Source organism: Leuresthes tenuis, unplaced genomic scaffold (assembly GCF_036924035.1).
Source record: "Leuresthes tenuis unplaced genomic scaffold, fLeuTen1.0.hap1 SCAF_2, whole genome shotgun sequence".
NCBI lineage: Eukaryota > Metazoa > Chordata > Actinopteri > Atheriniformes > Atherinopsidae > Leuresthes > Leuresthes tenuis.
Genome location: NW_027325356.1, coordinates 26,632,407 through 26,655,804, shown reverse-complemented (window position 1 = coordinate 26,655,804; position 23,398 = coordinate 26,632,407). Strand labels below are relative to the sequence as shown.

The 23,398-nt window shown below is 40.8% G+C and overlaps 1 protein-coding gene across 1 annotated transcript; it reads left to right on the top strand.

The window, feature by feature from the left end:
- Positions 1-119: 119 nt before the first annotated feature.
- pir (pirin) lies at positions 120-23,150 on the top strand. Its single transcript, XM_072380849.1, has 10 exons — positions 120-246; positions 1,242-1,361; positions 1,476-1,568; positions 2,847-2,927; positions 5,204-5,410; positions 7,854-7,938; positions 9,648-9,692; positions 20,163-20,245; positions 22,169-22,235; positions 22,369-23,150. The coding sequence occupies exons 2-10, from the start codon at positions 1,269-1,271 to the stop codon at positions 22,485-22,487; spliced, it is 873 nt and encodes a 290-aa protein (XP_072236950.1). The 5' UTR covers positions 120-246; positions 1,242-1,268; the 3' UTR covers positions 22,488-23,150.
- Positions 23,151-23,398: the final 248 nt, after the last annotated feature.

Sequence of the window (23,398 nt, the reverse complement as noted above, 5' to 3'; positions counted from 1 at the left end):
ATGGTCGGGCAGAGCATCTTAACTCCACACAGAAAACACCTCGTCCAGGATTGGAACCAGGAACCTCCTTGCTTTGGCGACAACCACAATGCAGCAATGGCTCCGCCCCCGCCTGTCTGACTTCCGTATTGTAAACCTACCTGTGGAGACAAAAAAAGCTGCAATCACATATTTATGTATACATTTTTATTCTAAAACGGTTGAAAGAAACAGAAACGCGGCACAAATATTCGTGTTGTCAGACAGGTGAGTGCCCTTTAAATGCCAGCGCTTCACGCAGTTTACTTTGGCTACGATCGTGAGAATATGAACTCTCTCCGTGCAGACTAAAATTATAGCTTTATATTGGACTCTCTTTTATTCATTTATTTTTTAATGTGATGGGCAGTCGCCGGACAAAAGTCAGGCTACATCTCCACATAGGATAAGCAGGAAATGTTCAGTTGTTATGCAGCGTTACTATGGCCACATATGAGGAAGTAGCAAACGACTGTCAATAAATCTTTGACGCCGAAGTTGGAAGCTTCAGCGTCCAGGAAATAGACTCTCATGTATTAAAGAAGGAATGTGTTGTGGTTAATGGAGAGTGTCGCTAAAATGATTCTATCGAAAGGCGTGTGACCAAACCGTCAGCAGCAGAAGCTCATTATCTGTAAATCTGATCAGCGGTCAGCTCAGACCGCTGCGGCCAAGTATTTCTCAAAGGTCCCTGAACAGACCTCCCAGTTCGAAAGAAGTGTTGTGAAATTGGGAAAACCCGTCTGGTATTTTTCCTCCTTATTCTCATGTTGGTTTTGTGTTTTTGTAATCTATCCATCCATTCATACTTAGCAGTGTTAGCCCTATAGTGTATCCTACGAAATACACAAATTATATACCAACAATGAATGACACAAGTAAAATATGTTCTCTGTAACTGAGTGGAGATGAATAAACTTTTGATTGAATGCTTTTAACTTAACTGGTTGTTTGTGTCCATTTTACCTTCTACATGCTTCAGTTGAAAATGTGAGTTGGTGAGGAGGTGAATAAATCGATAGATATTTGAGGCTGAGAGGCGTTTGAATTATGTTACAGATGAGAAAAGTATGGTATAACTAAAATCAGGGAACATGAAAAGTTACAACTTGACACTGAACGTCACATTTTTGCCATCTCAAAAAGAACTGTTACAGTGTTGTCTTGCGTTGAGTCAAATTGATCATTTTCATGTACACTGAGCTCACGTTTATGTTGTGCAGAGCCTAGTGAGAGCTTTCCCAGTGAGAATGAATGTCAGAAAGGTGGAAAAGACAGTTCTGAGTGTGGAGCAAGCAGAGGGAGTTGGTGCTCGGGTTCGCAGAAGCATCGGTAGAAATGAAGTAAGCTCCTCAACTGTTTATAGTTCAGCTGTCAAAGTTTTTAATGAACACGCACATGGTAACTATCACAGCAGTAACCTACATTTCTTTTTGCTTCACATATTTCACTGTCAGCTTAGGAATTTGGATCCTTTCCTGATGTTGGATGAGTTTAGAGTGAGCAAGCCGGCAGGTTTTCCTGATCATCCACACAGAGGATTTGAGACGGTAAGAATATGCAGAACAGAGTTTAAAGCCTCTTGTGGCGAATGTTGTGAACATTACCTCTTCTTTCTTGTGTTACAGTATGTAATCAAAACCTGAACATGTATTTTTTTTCTTTTTGCTGATTGAACCAACAAGCAAAGTGCTGGCACCAGCTTAGTCTTTAGAAAATAATGACACTTAAAAGACCAAACAGTGCCACCGTTCCTCATCTGCTTTTCAGGTTTCTTGACACAGACTGATGCCAGATTCACTGTGTGAATGTCACTGTGGAGTGAAATTCTGACTTTAATCACTAGATGGCAACAACAGGACAGTGTCTGGAGAATGGAGAACATGCTCAAAATTCATCAATAATAACTGAGTAGCTATAATCTTTTAAAAATCAAACATAAAGTATTAGACATATCTGCTGACAGTCTGTCGCAGGGGCATAAACTCTGTGTATGTTGACAAAGTAAAAGTTTTTCAAATAATATATCCCCATCTTGAAAGAGATAGGTAGTACCATTTGTGTTTGTGTTCGCTTTTTTGTTAAGAATTACTTTACTTTACTTTCTCTTTTTATTTATTTTTATTTATGTATATTCTCTTGTTTATTTAGAAATGATGCTTCTGTTATTCAGTTGTTGTTTTGTTGTTTAGTTTTTCTAAATTCTAAATACTCCCGCTTCACTGATGAATGAGGCTAACGTTGCAAGTTGGACTCACATCTTTAAAATCTCAGACATTGCCTTTAGTTTGCCAAACGTTCCCCTAAGTGTGTTTGATTTGGCGGAAGCAACTCAGATCTCCTGGTGCGGGAGGATAGAACGATGCTTCACTCCCAGCATGCCTTTCAGCAGGTGTGTTTGCTCACTCTCACGTGGTTTTGAAATCACCCAGCTGTGGAGACAGATTACATGCCGTTCACTGCAGGGGCCCAAGCTTCCCTCCCTTACACAGATGTTCACCTTTGACCCCATGACCCCCACACTCAGCACTTTTCTTCCTGTCAGGTCCGACCACTACAGCACTGAAACTAATGTCAACATGGCTTTTAAGTGTTGAAGAAGCTTCTAGCTTTGCTAACCACTGGCAGGAGTTAATCAAACCTGGAGCAAAATATATGATATAATGCAAAATGTTTATTGTTTTACAAAATATTTTGCCAGATAAATTCAGTAGTAGAGCCCTAATTGCTTTTGATTGTTTGAAAGTATGACAGTTTTTTATAATCATATGTATGACGCAAGTTCAGCTTTGGTTTAGGTGTTTATGCTGTGTGTGTTTGTGTTTCAGGTCACGTATGTTTTAGAGGGGATCTCAGCCCACGAGGACTTCTGTGGACATTCAGGAAGACTGAAACCTGGAGATCTACAAGTAATGAATTGCTACACATGGCAAATATTTATTTAGTAAAGAAAAAATAAATCTAAAAAACGACACAGATTTGACACAGAATGGTGACATTTAACAATCAAACATTTTGGCTTTATAAAGCATACCTAAAAATAAATAAATAATCTAATAATGGTAGGAAAACATTTTATTACTTTGTAGCTCATCCTCTGGCTTTTATGACAGCTTGAATTTATTCAGGATTTAATGAATGAATAACAACATACTTCATCAATCAGGTGAAATCTTTCTTGTACAGCAGCTGACACATGGAGCCTTATTGTTGACCTTGACACCTGCCCACCAGTTCTCTGAAGAAAGCTGATATGTTTTCTTGAGATTTCCCAAAATTTCTAATTATTCTTTTTATATCACCACAAATTAAATGACCGAATTTCTTGATCTTTTAGGTGGATACAAATTCTCTGATACCATGATCAAATATAAATCTAACTCCTTCATTGTAAATGTGATTTGGTCTTAATTGATAACATGGATCAGAAGTCTTCTCTTCTATTATTCTACCTATGAATGAAGCTATGTTGGCAGAATAAGACTGAAGTGTAAACAAATAAAAAATCCCCAGAATCTTATTACAAATGCATTTCATTGTTGTGCTCTCACACTAATTGGATATTGTGCCTCGTGGGTTGTTTCCTGCGTTTTTAAAGCAGTAAAGCAGTTCCATTCACACATGCAAACTCACAGGCTGCTGACTCAGCCTCAGTCTGCAGCAGAGGTTCAGTCAGTTCAGCTGAATTTGCTCTACCCCACCACTCTTTGTGGGCTTGGGCTCCTTGTGGGAGCTGCAGATGCTCAAACAGACGCCTGGCTGTGACAGCAGTGTTTCATTATAGGAGACGGTGGAGGCATCATGTTAAAAGAGTTAGTGTTCAAATAATTTCAGGACTTTTGAAATATTAAATCTACTTCAATAGTAAATACTCAGTATGCAGTGGTTTAAAAAAGCGATAATAAACAGTCGCAGATTGAAATATCAATACAATTCAATTCAGCAATACTAATCCCTGAGGGGAAAATATATCCCTTCAGTATAAATTGTTATTCAAGATATGCCATTGTTATAGAAAGAAAACAAATATAAATGAGAATCAGCTGCCAAACACTAAGTAAATTGAAGTGTAGAAACCTTCAGAGATCCCCTTGAATGGATTGGGGTGTTATTTATGTTGCTTGGCAACAAGTTAGCTGATGATGTCACACACAGCCTCAGCAGGTAACACAGGTGAACTCTCTCAGTAGACAAGATGGACAGAAACTCATAGCCAACAGTTCAACATCTGGTGTGCAGAGACGCTCAGTAAATGTGCTGATTACACCATCTGTTGTTAAAAAGGTCTGTAATCTCTCCTCCTTCACTATTACCTCTCTGTCTGCAGTCTCTGTCTCCCAAATAGTCTTATGAAAGACTTGAAGTCCATAAAGTGTTTGGATTACCATAGAACAAGCCCACTAATCTGAAAAATGATGGGCATAAATTCAGTAAAAACTTTTTTTTTTCTCTAGCATACAATTAGAGTTCACATCATCTCATTGCACGAGTGAACTTATTTACCCCATATGAACTTGTGGGAATTATGTATTATTTTGATATTTTTATGAGAGTAGTTTATACATTTTAAATAGAGGAAATGTTTTTTTATCACAGTTTGTGTATGTGTACATTTTCATGTATGCTTTAAGGCATTAAAATGTCTGCTCTTTTTTTTTTATTTTTTAGATTTAACTGAACAACAACTGGCCAGTGTACTCACCTTATAAATAATAATGATGAATAATTTTTCACTGATAATATATTATACAATTAAGGCCAGAGTTGTCTCAAGTTTCAAATCCTTAATGGAGATTGACACAGTTTTTTTTCTGTTAAGAAGGTAATAAGTCTGATCACCATAGTTTCTTTGACAAAGTTCTTTAATAATGTATTCCAGTCTGTGCTGTAGATGTAAATTATTCTGATAAAATAATTCAGTCCTTAAGTAAAAATAAATCAAACTTCAGGAATTTTCATGCCTGTAAAAGTCATAAATCACTCCTGGTGCCATCCTGCATGAATTGCAAAACTTTCCCCTCGTCTTGTAATCAAATACAAATGGACAAATACCAAAGACAAACACTGTTATAGCCTCAATGAACAGAGATGTCAGTAACTTTTTGGACACCCTGAGCTTTCGTACATGGGCACAACTTTTCTGACTGTCTCTTTGGTGTGAGCTATATGTTTCTTTGTCTATCAGTGGATGACTGCAGGACGGGGGGTGGTCCATGCTGAGATGACTTTGTCAGAGGAACCAGTGGTAGGCTTACAACTGTGGGTGAACCTGCCAAGAAGAGAAAAGATGGTGGAACCAGCGTACCAGGAGCTTAAAAGCTCAGACATCCCCAAACCCAGCCAGGGTGGTGTTACAGTCTCTGTGATATCTGGAGAAGCTTTGGGAGCAAAGGTACGTGTCCAGTCGTATGTTAATGCATCTCCATAATTCAAATGTGATGTCACTTCAACATTATTAGGCAATATGAAACTACAGTCAGAACACCACCTTGAAATTGAGCCTGTTTACTTTCCTGCAAAACTGCTGTTGTCATGATGATTGCTCATCTGTGGGGTGTTTGAGGGAAACAAGAAAAAAAGTCATGTAATAATATAAATGTGTGTGCCTTACTCTGTGTGTGTGTGTGTGTGTGCGCGCCTTACTCTGTGTGTGTGTGTGTGCGTGCATGTCTGTGTGTAGGAGAAAGGGGAAAATTACACATGATTACCACATTGTTCAACCATTGCGAGTGAAAGAAGTGTTTGTCTTAAAAGAGGAAATATCAAATGAGGAGCAGATTCTTCTGTCCTACCAGGGATGACTTCCTAGTGTTGCGGTGTGTGTCTGCATAGCTGTTTTCCCACATAAGTGAACTCCTGTGGAAGCTGACGTGTAGACTGTTAAAGGAAGTGAGGACTGATGACTAACTGTGGTCGAGTATAAGGTTAAGAGGGAAAATGGATTAGTTTGGGGTTTATTATGAGTATGCTCAACCCTATGTTGAGTAATTTGAGTTTAAGGGAATGAAAACATTGTGGCTGGTGTTTGCATGTTAAGACTCAGCCTCAAGGGTCCATGTTTGACGTAGGTTAGGGTTTGCATAAGGGTATGTGATGACTATGGTTTGAATATGGGGTTAGTTGGTGTATTGTAAATGAATGCGTATGAACATGATCACTGTCGGGCAGCAGATGCAGTCTATGAATGTTGGTTTCCTTTTTTTCCAAATGAGAATCGTTAAGCAGAATCGAAAATGGAATTGGAATCGGAAAAATCTTATCAATTCCAATCCCTAATCGTGTTTGTTAAGGTTGAAGCTCATCAGGTTTGGCTTTTTACCTGCAACTAAATATTTTCTTTAAACATGAACATTGGTATGATATCGATTTTGTGTTGTAAAAAGCCACTATTAATCCGTTCTAGGGAAGTTTTCTTGGACAAGAATAGTTCACAATTGAAAACTAAAAAGAGACAAAGGAAAGGAGAGAAAATGAGATAAAAAATGCAATACAGAGCTCCTCAAAGTTAAAAATTACTTACTTTTAAGGACTCAGTAACATAAACTGCTACTGAACAGTAACATTAGTATGTGTTTGGTTTAATATAAATCATGTTTCTAGCTATGGAATATTTTGATCTATTTTCGCTTTGTTTTTGCGGTAACTATTTGGCCCCTTTCAGACATGTACATCTCTCTATGAACCTGACTGCATCTGAATATGTGGCCATAAGAAGTTGTGACAGTAATCTATTTAAATCTATCACCGAACAATTGAGAGAATCTGGAGATTCCCCTGTGTTCAAGGGACACAGCTGAAAATCAAACTTGGACGCTCGTGATCTTCAGGCCCTCAAGTTGCACTGCTTTCAAAACAGGCATGATTCTGTCATGGAAATTACTGCACAGGCTCAGGAACTGTTGGAGAAATAATTGTCTGTGATTACTGAGGCAGCGGTGGAAAACTGTTCTGTGGTTTGGACAAATCCATCCATCCATTTTCGACACCCTCTTAATCCAATGCAGTAGCGGGGGAGGGGTAGGGTACACTCTGGACAGGTCACCAGTCCATCACAGGGCCAGCAGAGACAAATAAGACACACAGCTATGCACGCTCACACCCACTTCTAGGGTCAATTTAGAGACACCAATTAAAGTGACATATGATTTTGGGCGGTGGGAGGAACTCCAGGAATCCAGGTGGTGGACAGACCTGTAAGCCATCCTCACCTTTAACCATTTAAAAATATTTAGCACATCATGAAATGCAAAATACAACAAAGATGACACAGGACTGTTGAGCCGCTAGAATCCTCTATCAAATAAGAGTGAGACAACATTCCTCCCCCAAAAGTCCAGCAACTGGTCTCCTCAGTTCCCATTTCCCAAACATGGACAGTTTTCAAAAACTGACCACATGGAGCTATTAAACTAATGCACCTGTACTGCTTTCACAAAAAAGGGTGTATACACATATATGTGTGTGTATATATACATATATATATATACATATATATATATATATATTTTTTTTTTTATATAGTTACCAATACTAATACTGTTTTTCACAATTTGGGGCATCTGCTTATTTTAAAGTATGAAGGAAATAAATGTGTTTGTGTGTTATGTTGACAGAAACATGGATATCTCACTAAAAACGTAATGTTTAAAAACATGTAGAACATTATATTAAGTTCTTAAGCTGTAAATAAATTAGCAAGACGGCCACTGGGAGCCTGTTTTCAATATCATATTAATTATTCAAAGTTGTTGCTTATATGTATTAGTAGGATTATGGATTTATTCATATTGTATTTTTTCAACCTTTTTTCTTGTTTCTTTGTTTCTTTTGTTTAGTCTAAGGTCTACACAAGGACTCCAACCTTATACCTTGACTTCAAAATGCAGGCAGGGGCCATGCATGTGCAGCCAGTTCCCCTAGGTAGGAAAACATCTCTAAATACCTCTTTGTGTGTCTCTAACTTGGATTGAGAGTGATGAAAGTGCTAGTGCGGTCTGCTTAAACAGAAAAATCTCATAGTTCTTCATTCCTCGTCTTTCGTTTCTTCTTGTTATTGTGACCTTACGTGTGCTTTAAAGTGTCCATGCCATGAGATGACCCTGTTTACCACAGGTTGTATTGTGGCAATTACAAGAAATTCTGGTGGTCCTTGGAATTGTGCTAGCACAACAACACATCTTGAGAAGAGTATTATGCTCTCTGGATTGAATACATACATAATCCAACTATTTTTCTTCACTTCTCTATCGAGAATGTAAAACTGATGTCACTCCATGTTGAACTCTGGGTAATTCTTTGTGTTGGTATTGCTTGCACTGAGGTTTTTGTGTGCAAGGACCCTGATAATTGACCTTCAGGACTAGCCTCAACAGTCATGTCTCAATCCATTTCTTGTCAACATAAGAAAATACTAGGTATTTATATCCAGTCCATGTAAAAAACAAACAAAAGAAAACATCTTGAACAATGACTGATAACACCCATTGTCAATGACTTCTTGAAATAATTGCACAGGTATAGTTCCAGCTTTAAGTATTATAGCTGGTTTATTTTAATTAATGAGTCAGAAAATGGGGAAGAATTTTACAGGAAATTAAATTTGTGCACAACAGTGTCTTGTTAATTAGCAGTTTTTATAACCACTCACTGTTCATGAGCTATTGGTGATTTGTAACTTATAAACACATGTAAAGTGCATTCTACATTAAGAAAATGTTGTTTATAATGTCCAGCATTGTGAATGAAAATACAGCATCACTTGGATTAATGTTGTTTGTCTAATTCCTTGCCAGTGTGATTTAGTTTTTCCCAGTAAGGTCATTTTTCTCTTTCCTTTGGGTTCTTATACACCAAACCGATGTGAGGAAGCAGCAGTGCCAAAAGACTTAATACTGAGTCTACTTGGGTCAAAGAAAATAGCACTTGAACACACCGCAAAGATGACTTCCAGCCAGCATGTGTGATCTACACCTGTGCAAGAAGACATAGTCCACTAATGCAGAAGGTGTCGACAGTACAAACGTTATATATCAAAGAAGATCACTTGGAGAAAAAGAAAAAGTTAGAATAACAGTGTGTGCTGTTTTGTGGTAATGTCTAACAGAGTGGGGGTCTCTTGGGTCGTGATTATTGTCTTCACTTTCTTCACTCCATATGGCTACATGGTTGTGAAAGAGCAGGACTGAGCCTGGTGAAATTTGGGCCCTAATTCAGAATCAAACGTACTGATATTTCCAAAATCTGCATTCAGATTTAGTTTCCTCTATCAACAATGTATCATTTCTGTTGACTTTCCTGAGTTGTTTCAATAGCATGCCAAAGTTAGCTTTGTCAGTTAGCTAATTGATTTGACTAAGAATATTTTTTAAACACCCTGCAGATGTATTTTATCTGCATGGCATTTTATTGTGAACCATATTAAGATTCAGGCAACAATGGAGCAGCTGCTACAGCTGTTTGCTAACAGGTGTTTGTTATTACCGTGGAAAAATTTCAAGGTTTTGTCCACAACTTGTTTCTGATAATTGCAAGAGGCCAAATGTTTTTTTTATTGCAGGTTTAAGAATGGATTACTTTTTTATGGTTCCTTCTGCTTTATAACCTACAAAGAGCAACTCTTTGTTTTACAGGATGGACTACCTTCATCTATACTCTATCAGGAACCATTCATGTTGGTGAGTCTCGTCAGGGTTATGCACTCGCATAAGCAATATACGAGTTTACAGCAATATAGTTTACCTCCCTTAAGAATACAGTTTAATTTATGTTCTCAACAGAAAGAAGAAATCAGTGTTAAGTAGGGTACTGACATTCTTTGGTTTGATATGTAAGCTCTCTGGCCTCTTTTCTTTCTTTTCCTTTCTGCTATGTCTAGATTACAAGAGTGTGTGTGATCTCAAGCCAATTACAGCTTCCCAGCCAAAATGCACATGTGCTCTACTACAGTCACCCTGCTAAGATTATGAGGATGTCAACTCAATCTAAAATGTACCCATCATTACTTTTTCATTGTCTGACCTCCTTTCACCTTTTCACAAGATATAACTATTTTATCAGTATAGCTGCTGAAATATTTTCTACAATATCTTATTCCGCTCATTGGGAAGACCATTATTAGTGAATTCCACTCGCATGAGAACCAACCCTTTTATAAACTGAGGTTCTTTTCAGAGGTTTTCAGATGTGCTTTGTTGGTTTGTAAGAATTCCTCTTTTTTTTTTTTTTCCCTTGTCCTGTTCAGCATTATGGCAGCAGAATTGTAGTCTGAATACCTTTGATGCCAAACAGATTTGCTTTGCCAAGGGAAGTTTTATAAATGTAAAGCTCCCCTTGATGCCCATTTATTTATTTCTGTTGACAATATATGACATGTAATAGAACTGAACCGGACCGGGGGACAAGGAAAGAAGAAGAGGAAAGAAGAGGAAACAGAACAAAAATAGAAACAAAAACCAGACAACCAGCTGCTACACCTGTAAAAAACAAAACAGACAACAATCCATGGCCTCTGAGGGGAATACAGCCTTAGCGCCACCAGGAGCACCTGAAAGCAGACAAGCAGAGAAAAAACAAACACACAAACAAACAAAAACAAGCACAAGAAGCGGTAATCGCATACAACACAGCTGTGGATATAGATGACCTGAGACGACATGATAATACATCAACTGCTTGGCGAGCATGCTCCTGGACTAATGAATGTCTGTGTGTGTGTGTGTGTGTGTGTGTGTGTGAGAACATGCAACACCCATGGCACAGGACCTACATGGTAACCGTGCGTAGTTATGAGTGTATAAGTGTACAGGGCCACAATCCACAGCCCCCCCGGGAGCCCGAGCGCCCCCAAACCCCCCGGCAGAGGCCCCACCCAATACCCAGGAGGGCCAAGCGCCCCAGACAGCCACACAGTGGGTCAGCGCCTGCCCAAGTGCCCTGGAAGTCAAGACGTGCCCACAGGTGGGTGAAGTCGCGAGCAGCGGGGAGAGGCAACGCCGCCCCCCCATCGGGAGAAGCGCAAGCAGGCCAGGCGACAGCAAGTCCCAGATCCAGGCCCAATCATCACCACACACACTTGCACGTCCCATACATCCACACGTCCCCCCCCCCCTCAACTCCGCCGGGGCGTAGCGCAGCTTGCACACCAGGGGGCCAGCAGCCCCCCAGCCACCACAGACCCCGAACCAGCAGAACAATTAATTAATCCTCTTGGCCCCTCCCGCCCCGAGCAGCAACCAGGAAGCAGGGGTGTGGGAAAAAGACCCCTTCCCTCACCCTTCTGGCTCTTCAATATTTTCTAATAGTGAGCGATTAAAATTGAGGGGCAGCCAAACTTGTAGAACTGGGAGCACGGCCCTCTGGGCAGCCTACATACCCAAAGAGCCCCGCCCACCAGATGCCACTCAGTGTAACCACCCCCCAAGACCTAATGTGTGTGTGTGAGTGTGTTTGATAAGTAGTAATGTCTAAGGTGTAATTAAAACAGGGGCGGGGAACTGCAGAGTGCAATCAAAGGGGACCACCTACGTGGCCCCATCCACTACACCCCACCGAACACACACGCCCCCAAAACCCTTCATGTGTGAGTGTGTGCTGTGTACAGGAGCCAGAAGGGAGAGGGGTATGGGGATATACTGTGATGGTAAAATTTCTGTCTCAGGACTGACAGACTCTCCAATCCACATTAACCATTTGTATCACCCAGACACGCTAATTGTTTTAAACTATTTACTTCTTAATTAACACTCAGACAAGATAATTGTTTTATCATCAAGACTGCATCCTACCCCCCCTGGAGGTGTGGTTACACACCTCAAGAACAAAGCCCACCTCCTCAGGTATAAATCCTTTGTGTTCCTTTTGTCTGTATCTTTTCATACCATTGCTGCTGAATGGTGTGGACTGATCTTTTTCCTTGCAACGAAGAATAAAAACTTAGCCGGCCGGCAGAAAAAGTAAGTTTCTCTATTTCATTGCTCATCAGAAGTATTAGGAAGGAAGCGATTAAAAACTTCCATAACAATACACCGAGGGAGCTACTCTCCCCCGGAGAGGGCAGCCAGGGACTGGCAGCAATAGGCACCCCCGCTACCTGGGAGCCAACCCAGGGCAGGAGGGGCTGATGTCCGCCAGGCTCGGGGCCTGCAGCGACCATATTCCGGGAGCTACTGTACCCCCAGAAGGTACCCATCCCGCCCCACCCCACCCCGGAGGACCTCTACAAAAAACAAACAAACAACAACAAAAAACAAACAAACAAACCACCTGGTCACACCAGTCGCAGCAGCCCGGGCCTGAGACCCACCATCACCCAGGCCCCCCCAGGTCCCCCCCAACAGGGGAAAATCACCCCCCCCCCCCCCACCGCAAGCCCCAACACCCTGAAAAAAAAACAACCATCTGCGGACACCTTGGAGGTCCCAGAGCAACAAGCCCGGCACCAGGACCTGCACCAACCCACCCATACTGTGGCGCGTCCAGGGCAACCCAGCCCCCCCAGGCACAGGCAGGGCCCCCCCCCGGGCGCAAGGCAGCGCCCAGCCACCAGGGCCCAGCACCACCACCCACGCCAGAGCGGCCCGGCCACCCGGCATAGAGCCAGCAGCCACCACCCCAAGGCCCCTAAGGGGCCCCTAAGGGACCCCGCCCCACACCGCAAGACAGCCCCACCCACAAGCCCCCAAAACTGCCCTCCAAGCCCGACACACAGTCCCCCCCAGCAGTGACCAACCCGGTCCCCACGACCCGAGAGACCACCAGACGCCCGAAGCCACACAGCACCCCCCAGCACACACCCAACCGCCCAGAGCGACGGGACAGCAACCCACCACCACCACTCTGTGATAAAGCTAATCAGAGGGGACCAGAGAGAATTAAATTCAGCCAATTGATGTTTTGAGGAGGCAGACATTGTTTCCATGCTAATATACTCTAAAAGAAAATTTATAAACTGGTTAATACACAGATTGTTCTTCGCTTTCCAGTTCATGAGAATAGTTTTCTTTGCGATACATAACACTGTGAGAACCATGTGTGCTGAGTTAATTTCCATGTTGATGTTGTCTAAGTCACCCAGTATGCACAGTGTGGGGCATGCAGGGATGCTACACTTTAGCTATGTTGATAGGTCCTCACAGACTTCAAGCCAGAACTTCTGGACAGGCGCACAGAACCACAAAGCGTGTGCATAATCATCAGGTGTGTTATCTGTGCAATGTGAGCAGATGTTTGAGTGTGATAGACCCATCCTGAACATCCTTTGTCCTGTATAGTGTGTTCTATGAAGGATTTTGTATTGTATGAGCTGTAAATTAGAATTCTGAGTCATTCTGAAGGTGTTCAAACATATTTGTGGCCAGAAGCTATGACTAGAACTGATGGATAAATCTGCCTCCCATTTTGAGGATGGAAGAGACATTGTGTCATCTATTTTGGACAATAATTTATATATTTTTGATAGTAGTTTTGGGGTGCAGATGCTTAGAAATTCTGCTACCCTAGTTGGGAGTTGTAAGTCTGGTTGGTGGAGGATATATTTCTTTGTTATTATAGACTTAAGTTGTTGATATTCTAGGAATTTATTGCTGCCTATCTCGTGTTGTGATATGAGCTCATCAAATTAAATAAAATGTCCATTTTGGATTATATGTTCCAGATGTTTGATTCCTTTGATCTTCCACAGAGAAAAGTTTAGCATTTTTTTTGTTTTGCAGTATGTCAGGATTGTTCCAGATGGGTGTAAGCTTACATGGGACAATTGAAGACTTTGTTATTTTAAGAAATTCCCACCAGGCTGTCAGAGAGGTGCTGATGTTAATGCTTTTGAAACATTTGTGATTTTTTACGTTTTGACTAATAAGTGGCAGGTCGGAGATTTCCAGATTATCACACAATGCTTGTTCTATATTTATCCATGGTTCATCTATTGGGCTAGGTTTAAACCATTTTGATATATACTGTAACCTATTGGCTAAGGAATAGTGCTGAAAATTAGGTAAATCTAATCCACCACAGTCCTTGGTCTTCTGTAGGGTTTTTAAACTAATACGTGGTGGTTTGTTTTTCCACAGAAATTTGGAGATGCATGAATCTAGTGACTTAAACCAAATAGCAGATGGTTTTATGGGGATCATTGAGAACAAATAATTAACTTTTGGTAGTATCATCATTTTAATGGTTGTAACTCTCCCCATAAGTGATATAGGTAAGGACTTCCAACGAGAGAGATCGTCCTCTATGGTCTTTAATAATTGCACATAATTTAGCTTTGTTAGCTCTGAGAGCCTGGAGGAAATGTTTATGCCTAAATATCTAATATTTCCTGACTGTAAAGTGATCGCAGGTATATTCTGGACTCTGCAGTTAATGGGCAGAACTGTGGTCTTAGACCAATTGATAGAGTAGTCAGAAAGTGCTGCGAATTTATTTAGTGTGATCGTGTGAGTGAGAGACGTCTGTGAGTTCTGAAGGAAAAGTAAAACATCATCAGCATAAAGACTTAGTTTATGCTCAATATTTTGGGGTTGGATGCCTTTAATATTTCTATCTTGTCTGATAGCAGCTGCTAAAGGTTCGATGAAAATAGCAAAAAGTGAGGGAGAAAGTGGGCAACCCTGTCTTGTACCTCTCTGCAGACTGAAGCTTGGAGAGGTTTGATCATTTGTCCTGACACTTGCATTTGGGGAGCTATATAATATCCTTATCCAGTTGATGAAGTGTGACCCAAACCCAAATTTGTTTAATGCTGCGAATAAAAATTTCCAGTTCACTCGATCAAATGCTTTTTCTGCATCTAGAGAGACTATTGTGGTTTCCAGGTTGTTGATGGTAGAATAGTCTATGAGATTAATTAGCCTGTGAGTGTTAGTGGATGAGTGTCTACCCTTTATAAAACCTGTCTGGTCAGGATGTATTATAAGTGGAGTTATTTTTTCTATTCTTTTGGCGAGGGCTTTACAAATTATTTTGAGGTCTGCATTTATTAGAGATATTGGGCGGTAGCTGGATGGAAGTATGGGGTCTTTTCCTGGTTTCTGTAGCAAGATAATGTTAGCAGAGTTCATGTGTGGGGATAATCTGCCATTCTGTTCAACTTGTAATACCATTTTGTGAAATGCAGGTGCCAAAACAGTCCAAAATTCTTTGTAGAACTCTGCTGGAAAACCATCTGGTCCCAGGGCTTTGTTACTAGGCATATGTTGAAGGGCTTCATGGAGTTCTCCTATTGAAAGAGGTGAATCCAGAGCCATTGCCTGTTCGGTTTGTAATTTTGGAAGGTTGATATTACTAAGAAACTGATCTATGTTACTGTCTGATGGATCATTTTGTGATGAATATAAGGTTTTATAGAAGTCCCTAAAAGCATTGTTGATTACATCGGGGTCATGGGTGACATTTCCTTTTGAGTCTTTAACAGAAGTGATTGTTGTTTTCTCTTTGTTTCTCTTTAGTTGGTTAGCTAGGAACTTTCCAGATTTATTGCCATGCTCAAAGTTCTCCAAGCGAAGTCTTTGTATCAGAAACTGTGTTTGTTTATCAATAATTTTGTTTAATTCAAGTTTAGCTTTTCTTAGTTCATTCAGTGTGTGTTCCTCTTTGGAGGTACTGTAGACAATTTCTAATTATTTAATCCTGAGTTCTAAATCTGATATCCTTGAACTTTCCCTTGATTATTTTGCCTCTCATAACTGCTTTTCCGGCTTCCCAAAGAGTACAAGCTGACATTCCTGGCAGGTCATTATTTTCTAAATATACAGACCATTCCCTTTTGAAATAATTAATAAAATCAGGGTCTTTTAGTAATGATGTATTAAATCTCCAATTCCTAGCTGGTGGTGTAACTCTGTTATTCTTCAGTGTGATAGAAACTGGAGCGTGATCACTGATAATGATGGGGTGGATTTTGGTGTCTGAAATATCCCTCATCAAGGAACTGCTAACTAAGAAATAATCTATTCTTGAATATGAGTGGTGTACCGGTGAGAAGAAGGTGTATTCTCTAAGAGTGGGGTGGTGGGAGCGCCAAGCATCACAAAGACCAAAATCTTTCATATACTGTTAAACAATATTCGTGGACTGCCAGTTCCGCTGACTTCCTGAAGTACTGAGTCTGTCTACTCCTGAGTCTAATACCATGTTAAAGTCCCCTCCTATGATGAGTGTGTTATCTGAGTGATCAGAGAGTGAAGTGAAAAAGGAGTGAAAAAATGAGGGGTCATCCACATTTGGACCATATATATTTGCAATGCATGAATTCATATTTTGAATAGATAAATTAACTATTAGAAATCTACCTTCTGGATCTATAACTGTGTTGTTTACGGTGAAATTTACTCTTCTATTTATCAGAATGGCTACACCTCTTTGTCTGGAGTTGTAACAGGCTGAGTACACACGAGGAAACTGTGCTGTGGTGAGAACATCAGCTACAGTCTTTGATAAAGGAATCTCCTGTAATAAAACAATGTCCGCCTGTAAATCCTTCAATTTATTGGAGATTTTTAATCTCTTCTCTCTGGACCCAGCTCCATGCACATTCCATGAGATAAACCTCAGCGTGGACATGCTCAGACTAACGCAGTGAGTGCTGGATGCTTGCTAAAAGCATCCCGTGCGTGTGTGTGCATATATGCTTCCATGAACATGCCATTGTTGGTGTTTCAGTTGTCAGTATGGGCTTGCTACAATATGTACTTGCGCTGTCGATGCTGTGTGGAACTTGATTATGTGCTCTGCTCAAAACTCTATGTGCGCCGTGCTTGCTAACATTACTTATTAAGGTGGAAACGCAGCGGGTTGGGGAAGAAAGACAGAATAGAAAAACAGTGCAAAAGAGTGGAAGTGTGAGATAGAAAAAACAAAAACAAAAAAACATACCCAAATAAACAAATATGAACTGCATACATCCTGTGCTGGTGAGACTGGCAGTGAGCTACATATTTTGCCTTGATAGATAACTGTGAATTGGATAGATTATTTCATCTTACTTATGTCATCTACAGTGAAATGATTCATACAAGTTAACGAATATAGATCACCTGGAGTTTAGAAGAGCCAAGGAGTGGTTTCCTGGTTGCGGTACAGCTGCCCGTTGATGAATAACTTATCCACCGCGATGACAGCTCGGGAGCCTCCTTCCATGAACTTTCTCCGGATGGGGAACAGAACCCTGCGTCTTTCCAGGATTTCTTTGGGAAACTGGTCGTTGACGCTGAAGTCCGTTCCTCTCAGCTCCCTGCCGCGTCCCCTCACCTGGACCTTCTGTTGATAATGCTTGAACATGGCCACAATCGGTCTCGGTCGGCGGGCATCAGGTCTCTTCCCTCCCAGGCGGTGGACTCGGTAAAAAGTAATGTTTTTCACTACATCTACTGGAAGTTTCAGTTGATTTTGAATTAAGTTTTTCACTGAGAGTTCAGGATCCTCGTCTGCCTGCTCCGGGATTCCAGAAAACACCAGATTGTCCCTCATACTACGAGCCTGGAGATCAAATTGATTCTTTTATCCTCTTGTTCTCATCAGAGATCCGGCTCATTCCTTCGGTGAGTGTTTTCACCGATCCTCTGAGGGCTGCGTTTTCTGCAGCCAGCGTCTGCACCTGTTGCTGGCTGAACTCCAACGACTCCCGTAATGCCTGGAACTCTCTGTGTAGAATCTCCAACAGAGACATACGGGCGTCGAAGCTGGATAATTTGTTATCGATCAATGTTAAAATGTCCGTCGAATCATTACCAGCTGGAGACGTCGCTCCGGGTGACTCTTCATTACGACTTCTCTTTGAAGTTGAAGCCTTGCTGCTAGCAGATGGGGTTTGGTTAGTTTTCCCCATGACGATCCTGTCAAAACACTCGTCGATGAAATCCGTGAGGCTCTCCAGGCTTTCTTCACTGTACTCCAGTGTTTTGTTTTTGTTTCACCCGATAATATATCTATTTAAACAGTAGTTATTGGAGTAATTATAATCTTACTATATTGTTTGCTCTATTTGAGGCGCGCCTTGTTTGAATCTGCCGATAGTCTCACACAATCTCGCGACACTACAGCATCACACTACAGCATCAGATCCTCCTACAGCAGCTCTACAGAATTCCTCTTTTTAATATCCTATATTAAAATGTCATTGTTTCGATTACTCTCCATTGTTACACTACAGGATCTCTCAGATTTTATGTAATGGCTGCCAGATGTTTTGATGACATGAGAGGCTGAAAAGGGCTGCTGAGACTTAAGTAGTTATTTGAATTTTAAGTCTCTATTTCCACACGCTTTCTTTGGCTAGTTGGCTTTGATAATGAATTCAGCACAATCACAGCTGCCTGGCCTTCTCAATGTTCAGTATTAGGAGGTGTTTAAGCACGCAAACTATAACTAAACAGGTTAAAATGTCTGAAACATGCAGGTAGAATTCTATGTTCTATGTTACCACCACTGCTTTTGTTATGCCACAAAGATTGGTCATATCCTGAAATCATTGCCAGCACATAAACACTTGTAAGTTGGTAACACACACACACACACACACACACACACACACACACACACAGTGTGTGCATTTTTGTATTTTCTTTGTGACGAACATCACAGTCATTTTCCCCAATGACAAATTATATGTTTATGTTTATGTATTTAGCAGACGCTTTTATCCAAAGCGACTTACAAATGAAGATTTAACAAGCTATATAAAGCTAACAATAAACTACATAGAAGGAACCCACTAGTCTGACTATGTCAGAGGTGACAGAGTAGAGATAGGGTGTAGGCATAGAAAGAAGTGCAGAAAGATAAAGTGCAGAGATAGAGGGGGTAGGGAAGTACAAGGTAAGTGCTAGGATAGGAGATGCTCTCTGAAGAGCTGGGTTTTCAAGAGCTTCTTGAAGATAGACAGGGACGCCCCTGTTCTGGTAGCGCTCGGTAGGTCATTCCACCATCGTGGGACGACACATGAAAAGAGTTTGGATTGTCTTTGGCGTGGTGTAGGCACTGCTAGACGACAATCCTGGGACGAACGGAGGGACCGAGTTGTGACATAAGCCTTTGCAAGAGCATTCAAGTAGATGGGAGCCGTTCCATTAAGCACTTTGTAGGCTAACATCAGTGACTTGAATTTGATGCGGGCGGCTAAGGGTAGCCAGTGGAGTTCAATGAACAGAGGGATGACGTGTGCTCTTTTAGGCTGATTGAAGACCAGACGCGCCGCCGCGTTCTGGATCATCTGCAGAGGTTTCACAGCACAGGCTGGGAGACCAGTTAGGAGAGCGTTGCAGTAGTCAAGGCGGGAGATGACCATGGCCTGCACCAGGAGCTGGGTGGCATGTTGGGTTAGGTATGGTCTGATCTTTCTTATGTTTAGTAATGCAAAGCGGCATGAACGAGCAACCGAGGTAACGTGATCTTTGAAGGTTAGTTGGTCATCAATCATGACACCCAAGTTTCTAGAAACCTTTGATGGAGCAAGAGATAGGGATTCGGTTTGGATGCAGATGCTGTGTTGTATGGTTGGTTTGGCTGGAAAGACAAGCAGTTCAGTTTTTGGGAGGTTAAGTTGGAGATGATGGGCTTTCATCCATGCTGATATGTCAGAGAGACAGTCTGAGATTCGTGCTGAGACCGTGTGGTCATCAGGTGGGAATGACAGATAGAGCTGGGTATCATCAGCATAACATTGGTATGAGAAGCCATGTGATCGGATGATCTGTCCCAGTGAGTTGGTGTATATGGCAAAGAGAAGAGGTCCCAGTACTGAGCCTTGGGGGACCCCTCTGGCAAGGTGGTGCGCTGCAGAAGTGTGACCAAGCCAGGATACTTTGAAGGACCGACCAGTGAGGTACGATTCAAACCAGGAGTGTGCTCTCCCTGTGATGCCCATGCTTGAGAGCATGGACAAAAGAATACTGTGGTTGACAGTGTCAAATGCAGCCGATAAGTCGAGCAGGATAAGTACAGAATTATACCCACAGAAACTCCACATTCCCTGCCGTCATCAGTCGTGGTGAATAACATTTTTTGATAATTAGATGATTAGAATATGCAATATACCAATAGAAAAAGTTTCGCTTATTGGGCACTATAAAATAAAGAATTTCTGTGTTTGTAAAAGTGGGGGAAATTATACAAATATTGTTTGAATATTGATTTGCTTTGTTGTCAAGGCCGGGATCAGGAGCAGCAGCAGGTGGAGCCCCATCACACTGTGGTGTTTGGAGATGGAGACTGCGTCAAGCTTGAGAACAAGGTAAGAAAAAGGCAAACATAAAACCTTTTCTCCGGAGACAGCACTTTGAAACAATAATCCACGCCTTTGTGACTGGCACAAGGAAGTTTTAGCTTCACTCCACTGGCTACCCGTGCATTTTAGAATTTATTTTAAAATTCTTTTACTTGCTTTTAAATCTTTAAATGGTCTTGTCCCATTGTACCTCTCTGAACTTCTGCACCACTACACACCCAGACGATCTCTGAGGTCAGCTGACCAGCTGCTCCTGAGCGTTCCCAAAACGAGGCTGAAGCTCAGAGGGGACCGAGCATTTTCTGTTACAGCTCCAAAACTATGGAACGAACTGCCGCTACACATTAGACAGGCCTCCTCACTGTCTAATTTTAAAATTCTTCTTAAAAACGCATCTCTTTTCTTTGGCTTTTAGCATTACGTAGGTTGTTGATTTTATGCGCACAGATATTTTATCTGGGGAGGACAATTGGATAATATTTATTTATTATGTTTTATTGTGTTTACTTTATTGCACAGCACTTTGGGAACCTTTGTGTTTAGTTAAACTGTGCTTTATAAATAAAATGGATTGGATTGGATTGGATTGGACTATCAAGTAAGATTACCATAATTTTTTGGCATATAAACAGGCACAACAATCATCAACCATATTGTTTATCCCCATTGTTGTGGTTTAGGTCTCTCAGATTCATAATAGGTTTGAGTGCTTTGGCCAACCCAGTATCCAGGAAGAAACACTTTACAGTTACCACAGTTTTACATTTCTGGGAATGTCATGTCTGGGAACCAAAATGATGTGCCCATGTTCCACAGATAGATATTTTATGGGTTTTTCACACACGCAGACAGTTTTGTACATGTTTTATGTACCAATTTGACCTTTCTTTTTTCACACATGCTTTTGACTTTGGGGTCACGCATGAATGTCAGCGTTATGGGCCAACAAACAGGCTTTTTTTAAGGAGCTTTGCTGGTGTGGCAGATGAGTCTAACACATGCCTTTTCAGCAGACAGACCTGTGTTAGGAAACTAGTCTCTTAAATTCTCTTTGGTTGCACATTTGTGCCAAATTCCCTTGGTTGAGTTTAAAGAATAAAATATCTAGAAAAGATTAGGAAAAAAGGTTGGGGTGTAAAATCCGTTGTTGGGGTTAATAAAAATACATGGTTTGGTGTTAAATACCAACCCATACTCGTTTTTTTTTTTTTTTTTAAAAAGTCAAAGAAGTAAAATACCTAAAACATAAAGCTAACACATTTCTTGTATTTCTTCTTTCCAGAAATGTAAAACAGCAGCATATGTTTTATGAGACCAGGCTGGTTTTAGCTTGATTTGACCACATTGTGGCTGAAGCTGTAACACAATTAATACCTTTGCCTCATAAATCTGACAGACCATGTAGCTCATAGAAACTCACAGTTCCTGTGAATGACTAAATCACCACGTCTGCCTCGAGTTCCTGCAGTGGAAGGATGACTAGTGTCCCACAGCCACATTTCAGGGATGGAATAGGGAACTGTGAGTGTGTGTATTTTCTGTTCCAAGATTTTAATCTTGTCAAGCCAGAGGACGCCTCATGACTCTCTCAGGTATCCAGTGTGGAATCCCCTAATCCTTTTAATCCCAGTTACAGTTTACAGTCACCATTCAGAACTGTACATTAGGTTTAACTTGACTGTTTGAACAAAATGTTGCTTTCCCTCTAAGATTGTTTTACATAAAGCTTTCTTGAGTGTTTACAAAAAAAGTAATTCTGTATAATAAATGTGTAGTTCTCCTTCCTTATCTTGTGACTGCACAGATTGTTTTTTATTTTTATTGGGAATGGCATCCCATTTTTTGTGGGCTGCCAATCTCCATTACAAACTGAACTTAAGTTCATCCACTTCTCAAACAACAATGATATAATCTGCATTTCTTCCTCAGGGCTCTGAAGTTTCTCATTTTGTGCTGATTGCTGGAGAACCAATCAACGAGCCTGTGGTACAACACGGTATATCATTTTTTTAATTTCATATCATTAATGTCAACAGTGAATCTCTGAACAACATAGTGGCTAGAAAGAAATTATAACCACAACTCAGTCAACACTTATGTTTCAATACTTGGTTGTGTTTGCCCTTCAGGTCCATTTGTAATGACCACAGAGGAAGAGATCAGACAGGCCATCAAGGACTACCAAACTGGTAGAAACGGCTTTGAAAGAGCCATAAACTGGCGGTCCAAAATCAGAGATTCTGTTTGAGCACTACATTACTTTGTCACACAGTTGTGTTGCATTGATATTTATTCATTTACGAACTCCCTCACTGGACGAATGAAGGCTGTTGTTGCACCAAAATGTCTTGATCTTGTATTTAACTGCTTGTACGAACGACCCGTGGGTGTTGGTGACCGTGAATGTTGTTTCTCTGTGATTTAGGTATAACACATGGTGGATTCAATTAAACAAAGCGTTGTGCTCTGAATCTGCACCTTATAAATGAAAGCTTGGAAATTTGTTCACATACAGAATGTCTCAGCAGCAGATATTTAATGAGCCGAGATACCGTAGATATAAGATGTTGCGAGAGTCATTCTTTTGCAAATAAAGAATTATGTGTTCAAATCCAATGGCAGACATACACTTTAAGCGTTATTATTTTGCACTTCATTTGTCTTAAAAACAAATAATAAAAAAATCAGCAGCAGACTAGCTGCTCCCCTGAAGCACACAGCTCTGATATATGTGTTCTAAGCCAACGTGTAGAGACATTTTCTATACCTTGAACTTGGGTTTGCACTGCCTTTTATGAACAAAACTCCCACCAGTTTGTCCTTCTGTATTTATGGTTTGCTCTTCTCACCTTTCATTTCTCTATCAGAATCTCTGCCTGTTAGGCTTTTGCTTGCATACAAATAAACATTTACAAAACGACTCAGAATATTGCTTGATTATTGGGAAGGCTTCGGGTGCTCCTGCCTAATGCAATTTAACATTTCACATATGCTGTGATGTATGATGACAAATCTGTATTTTTTCTGTATGTTCCAATTGCAACAGAATATAATTGCATAAAATGTATGCAATTGTTCAAATTCCCTCTATTATGCATGTTTCCAGTAGATTACATCCTAAATCACAATGGCCTGGATAGGCAAGTGGGTGGAGTGTCT

Coding starts and splice junctions, on each gene's coding strand:
- pir (XM_072380849.1), top strand. CDS start 1,269: ATGAATGTCAGAAAGGTGGAAAAGACAGTTCTGAGTGTGGAGCAAGCA. Junction 5,411..7,853: donor GAGAAGCTTTGGGAGCAAAG/GTACGTGTCCAG, acceptor TCTTTTGTTTAG/TCTAAGGTCTACACAAGGAC. Junction 20,246..22,168: donor GCGTCAAGCTTGAGAACAAG/GTAAGAAAAAGG, acceptor TTTCTTCCTCAG/GGCTCTGAAGTTTCTCATTT.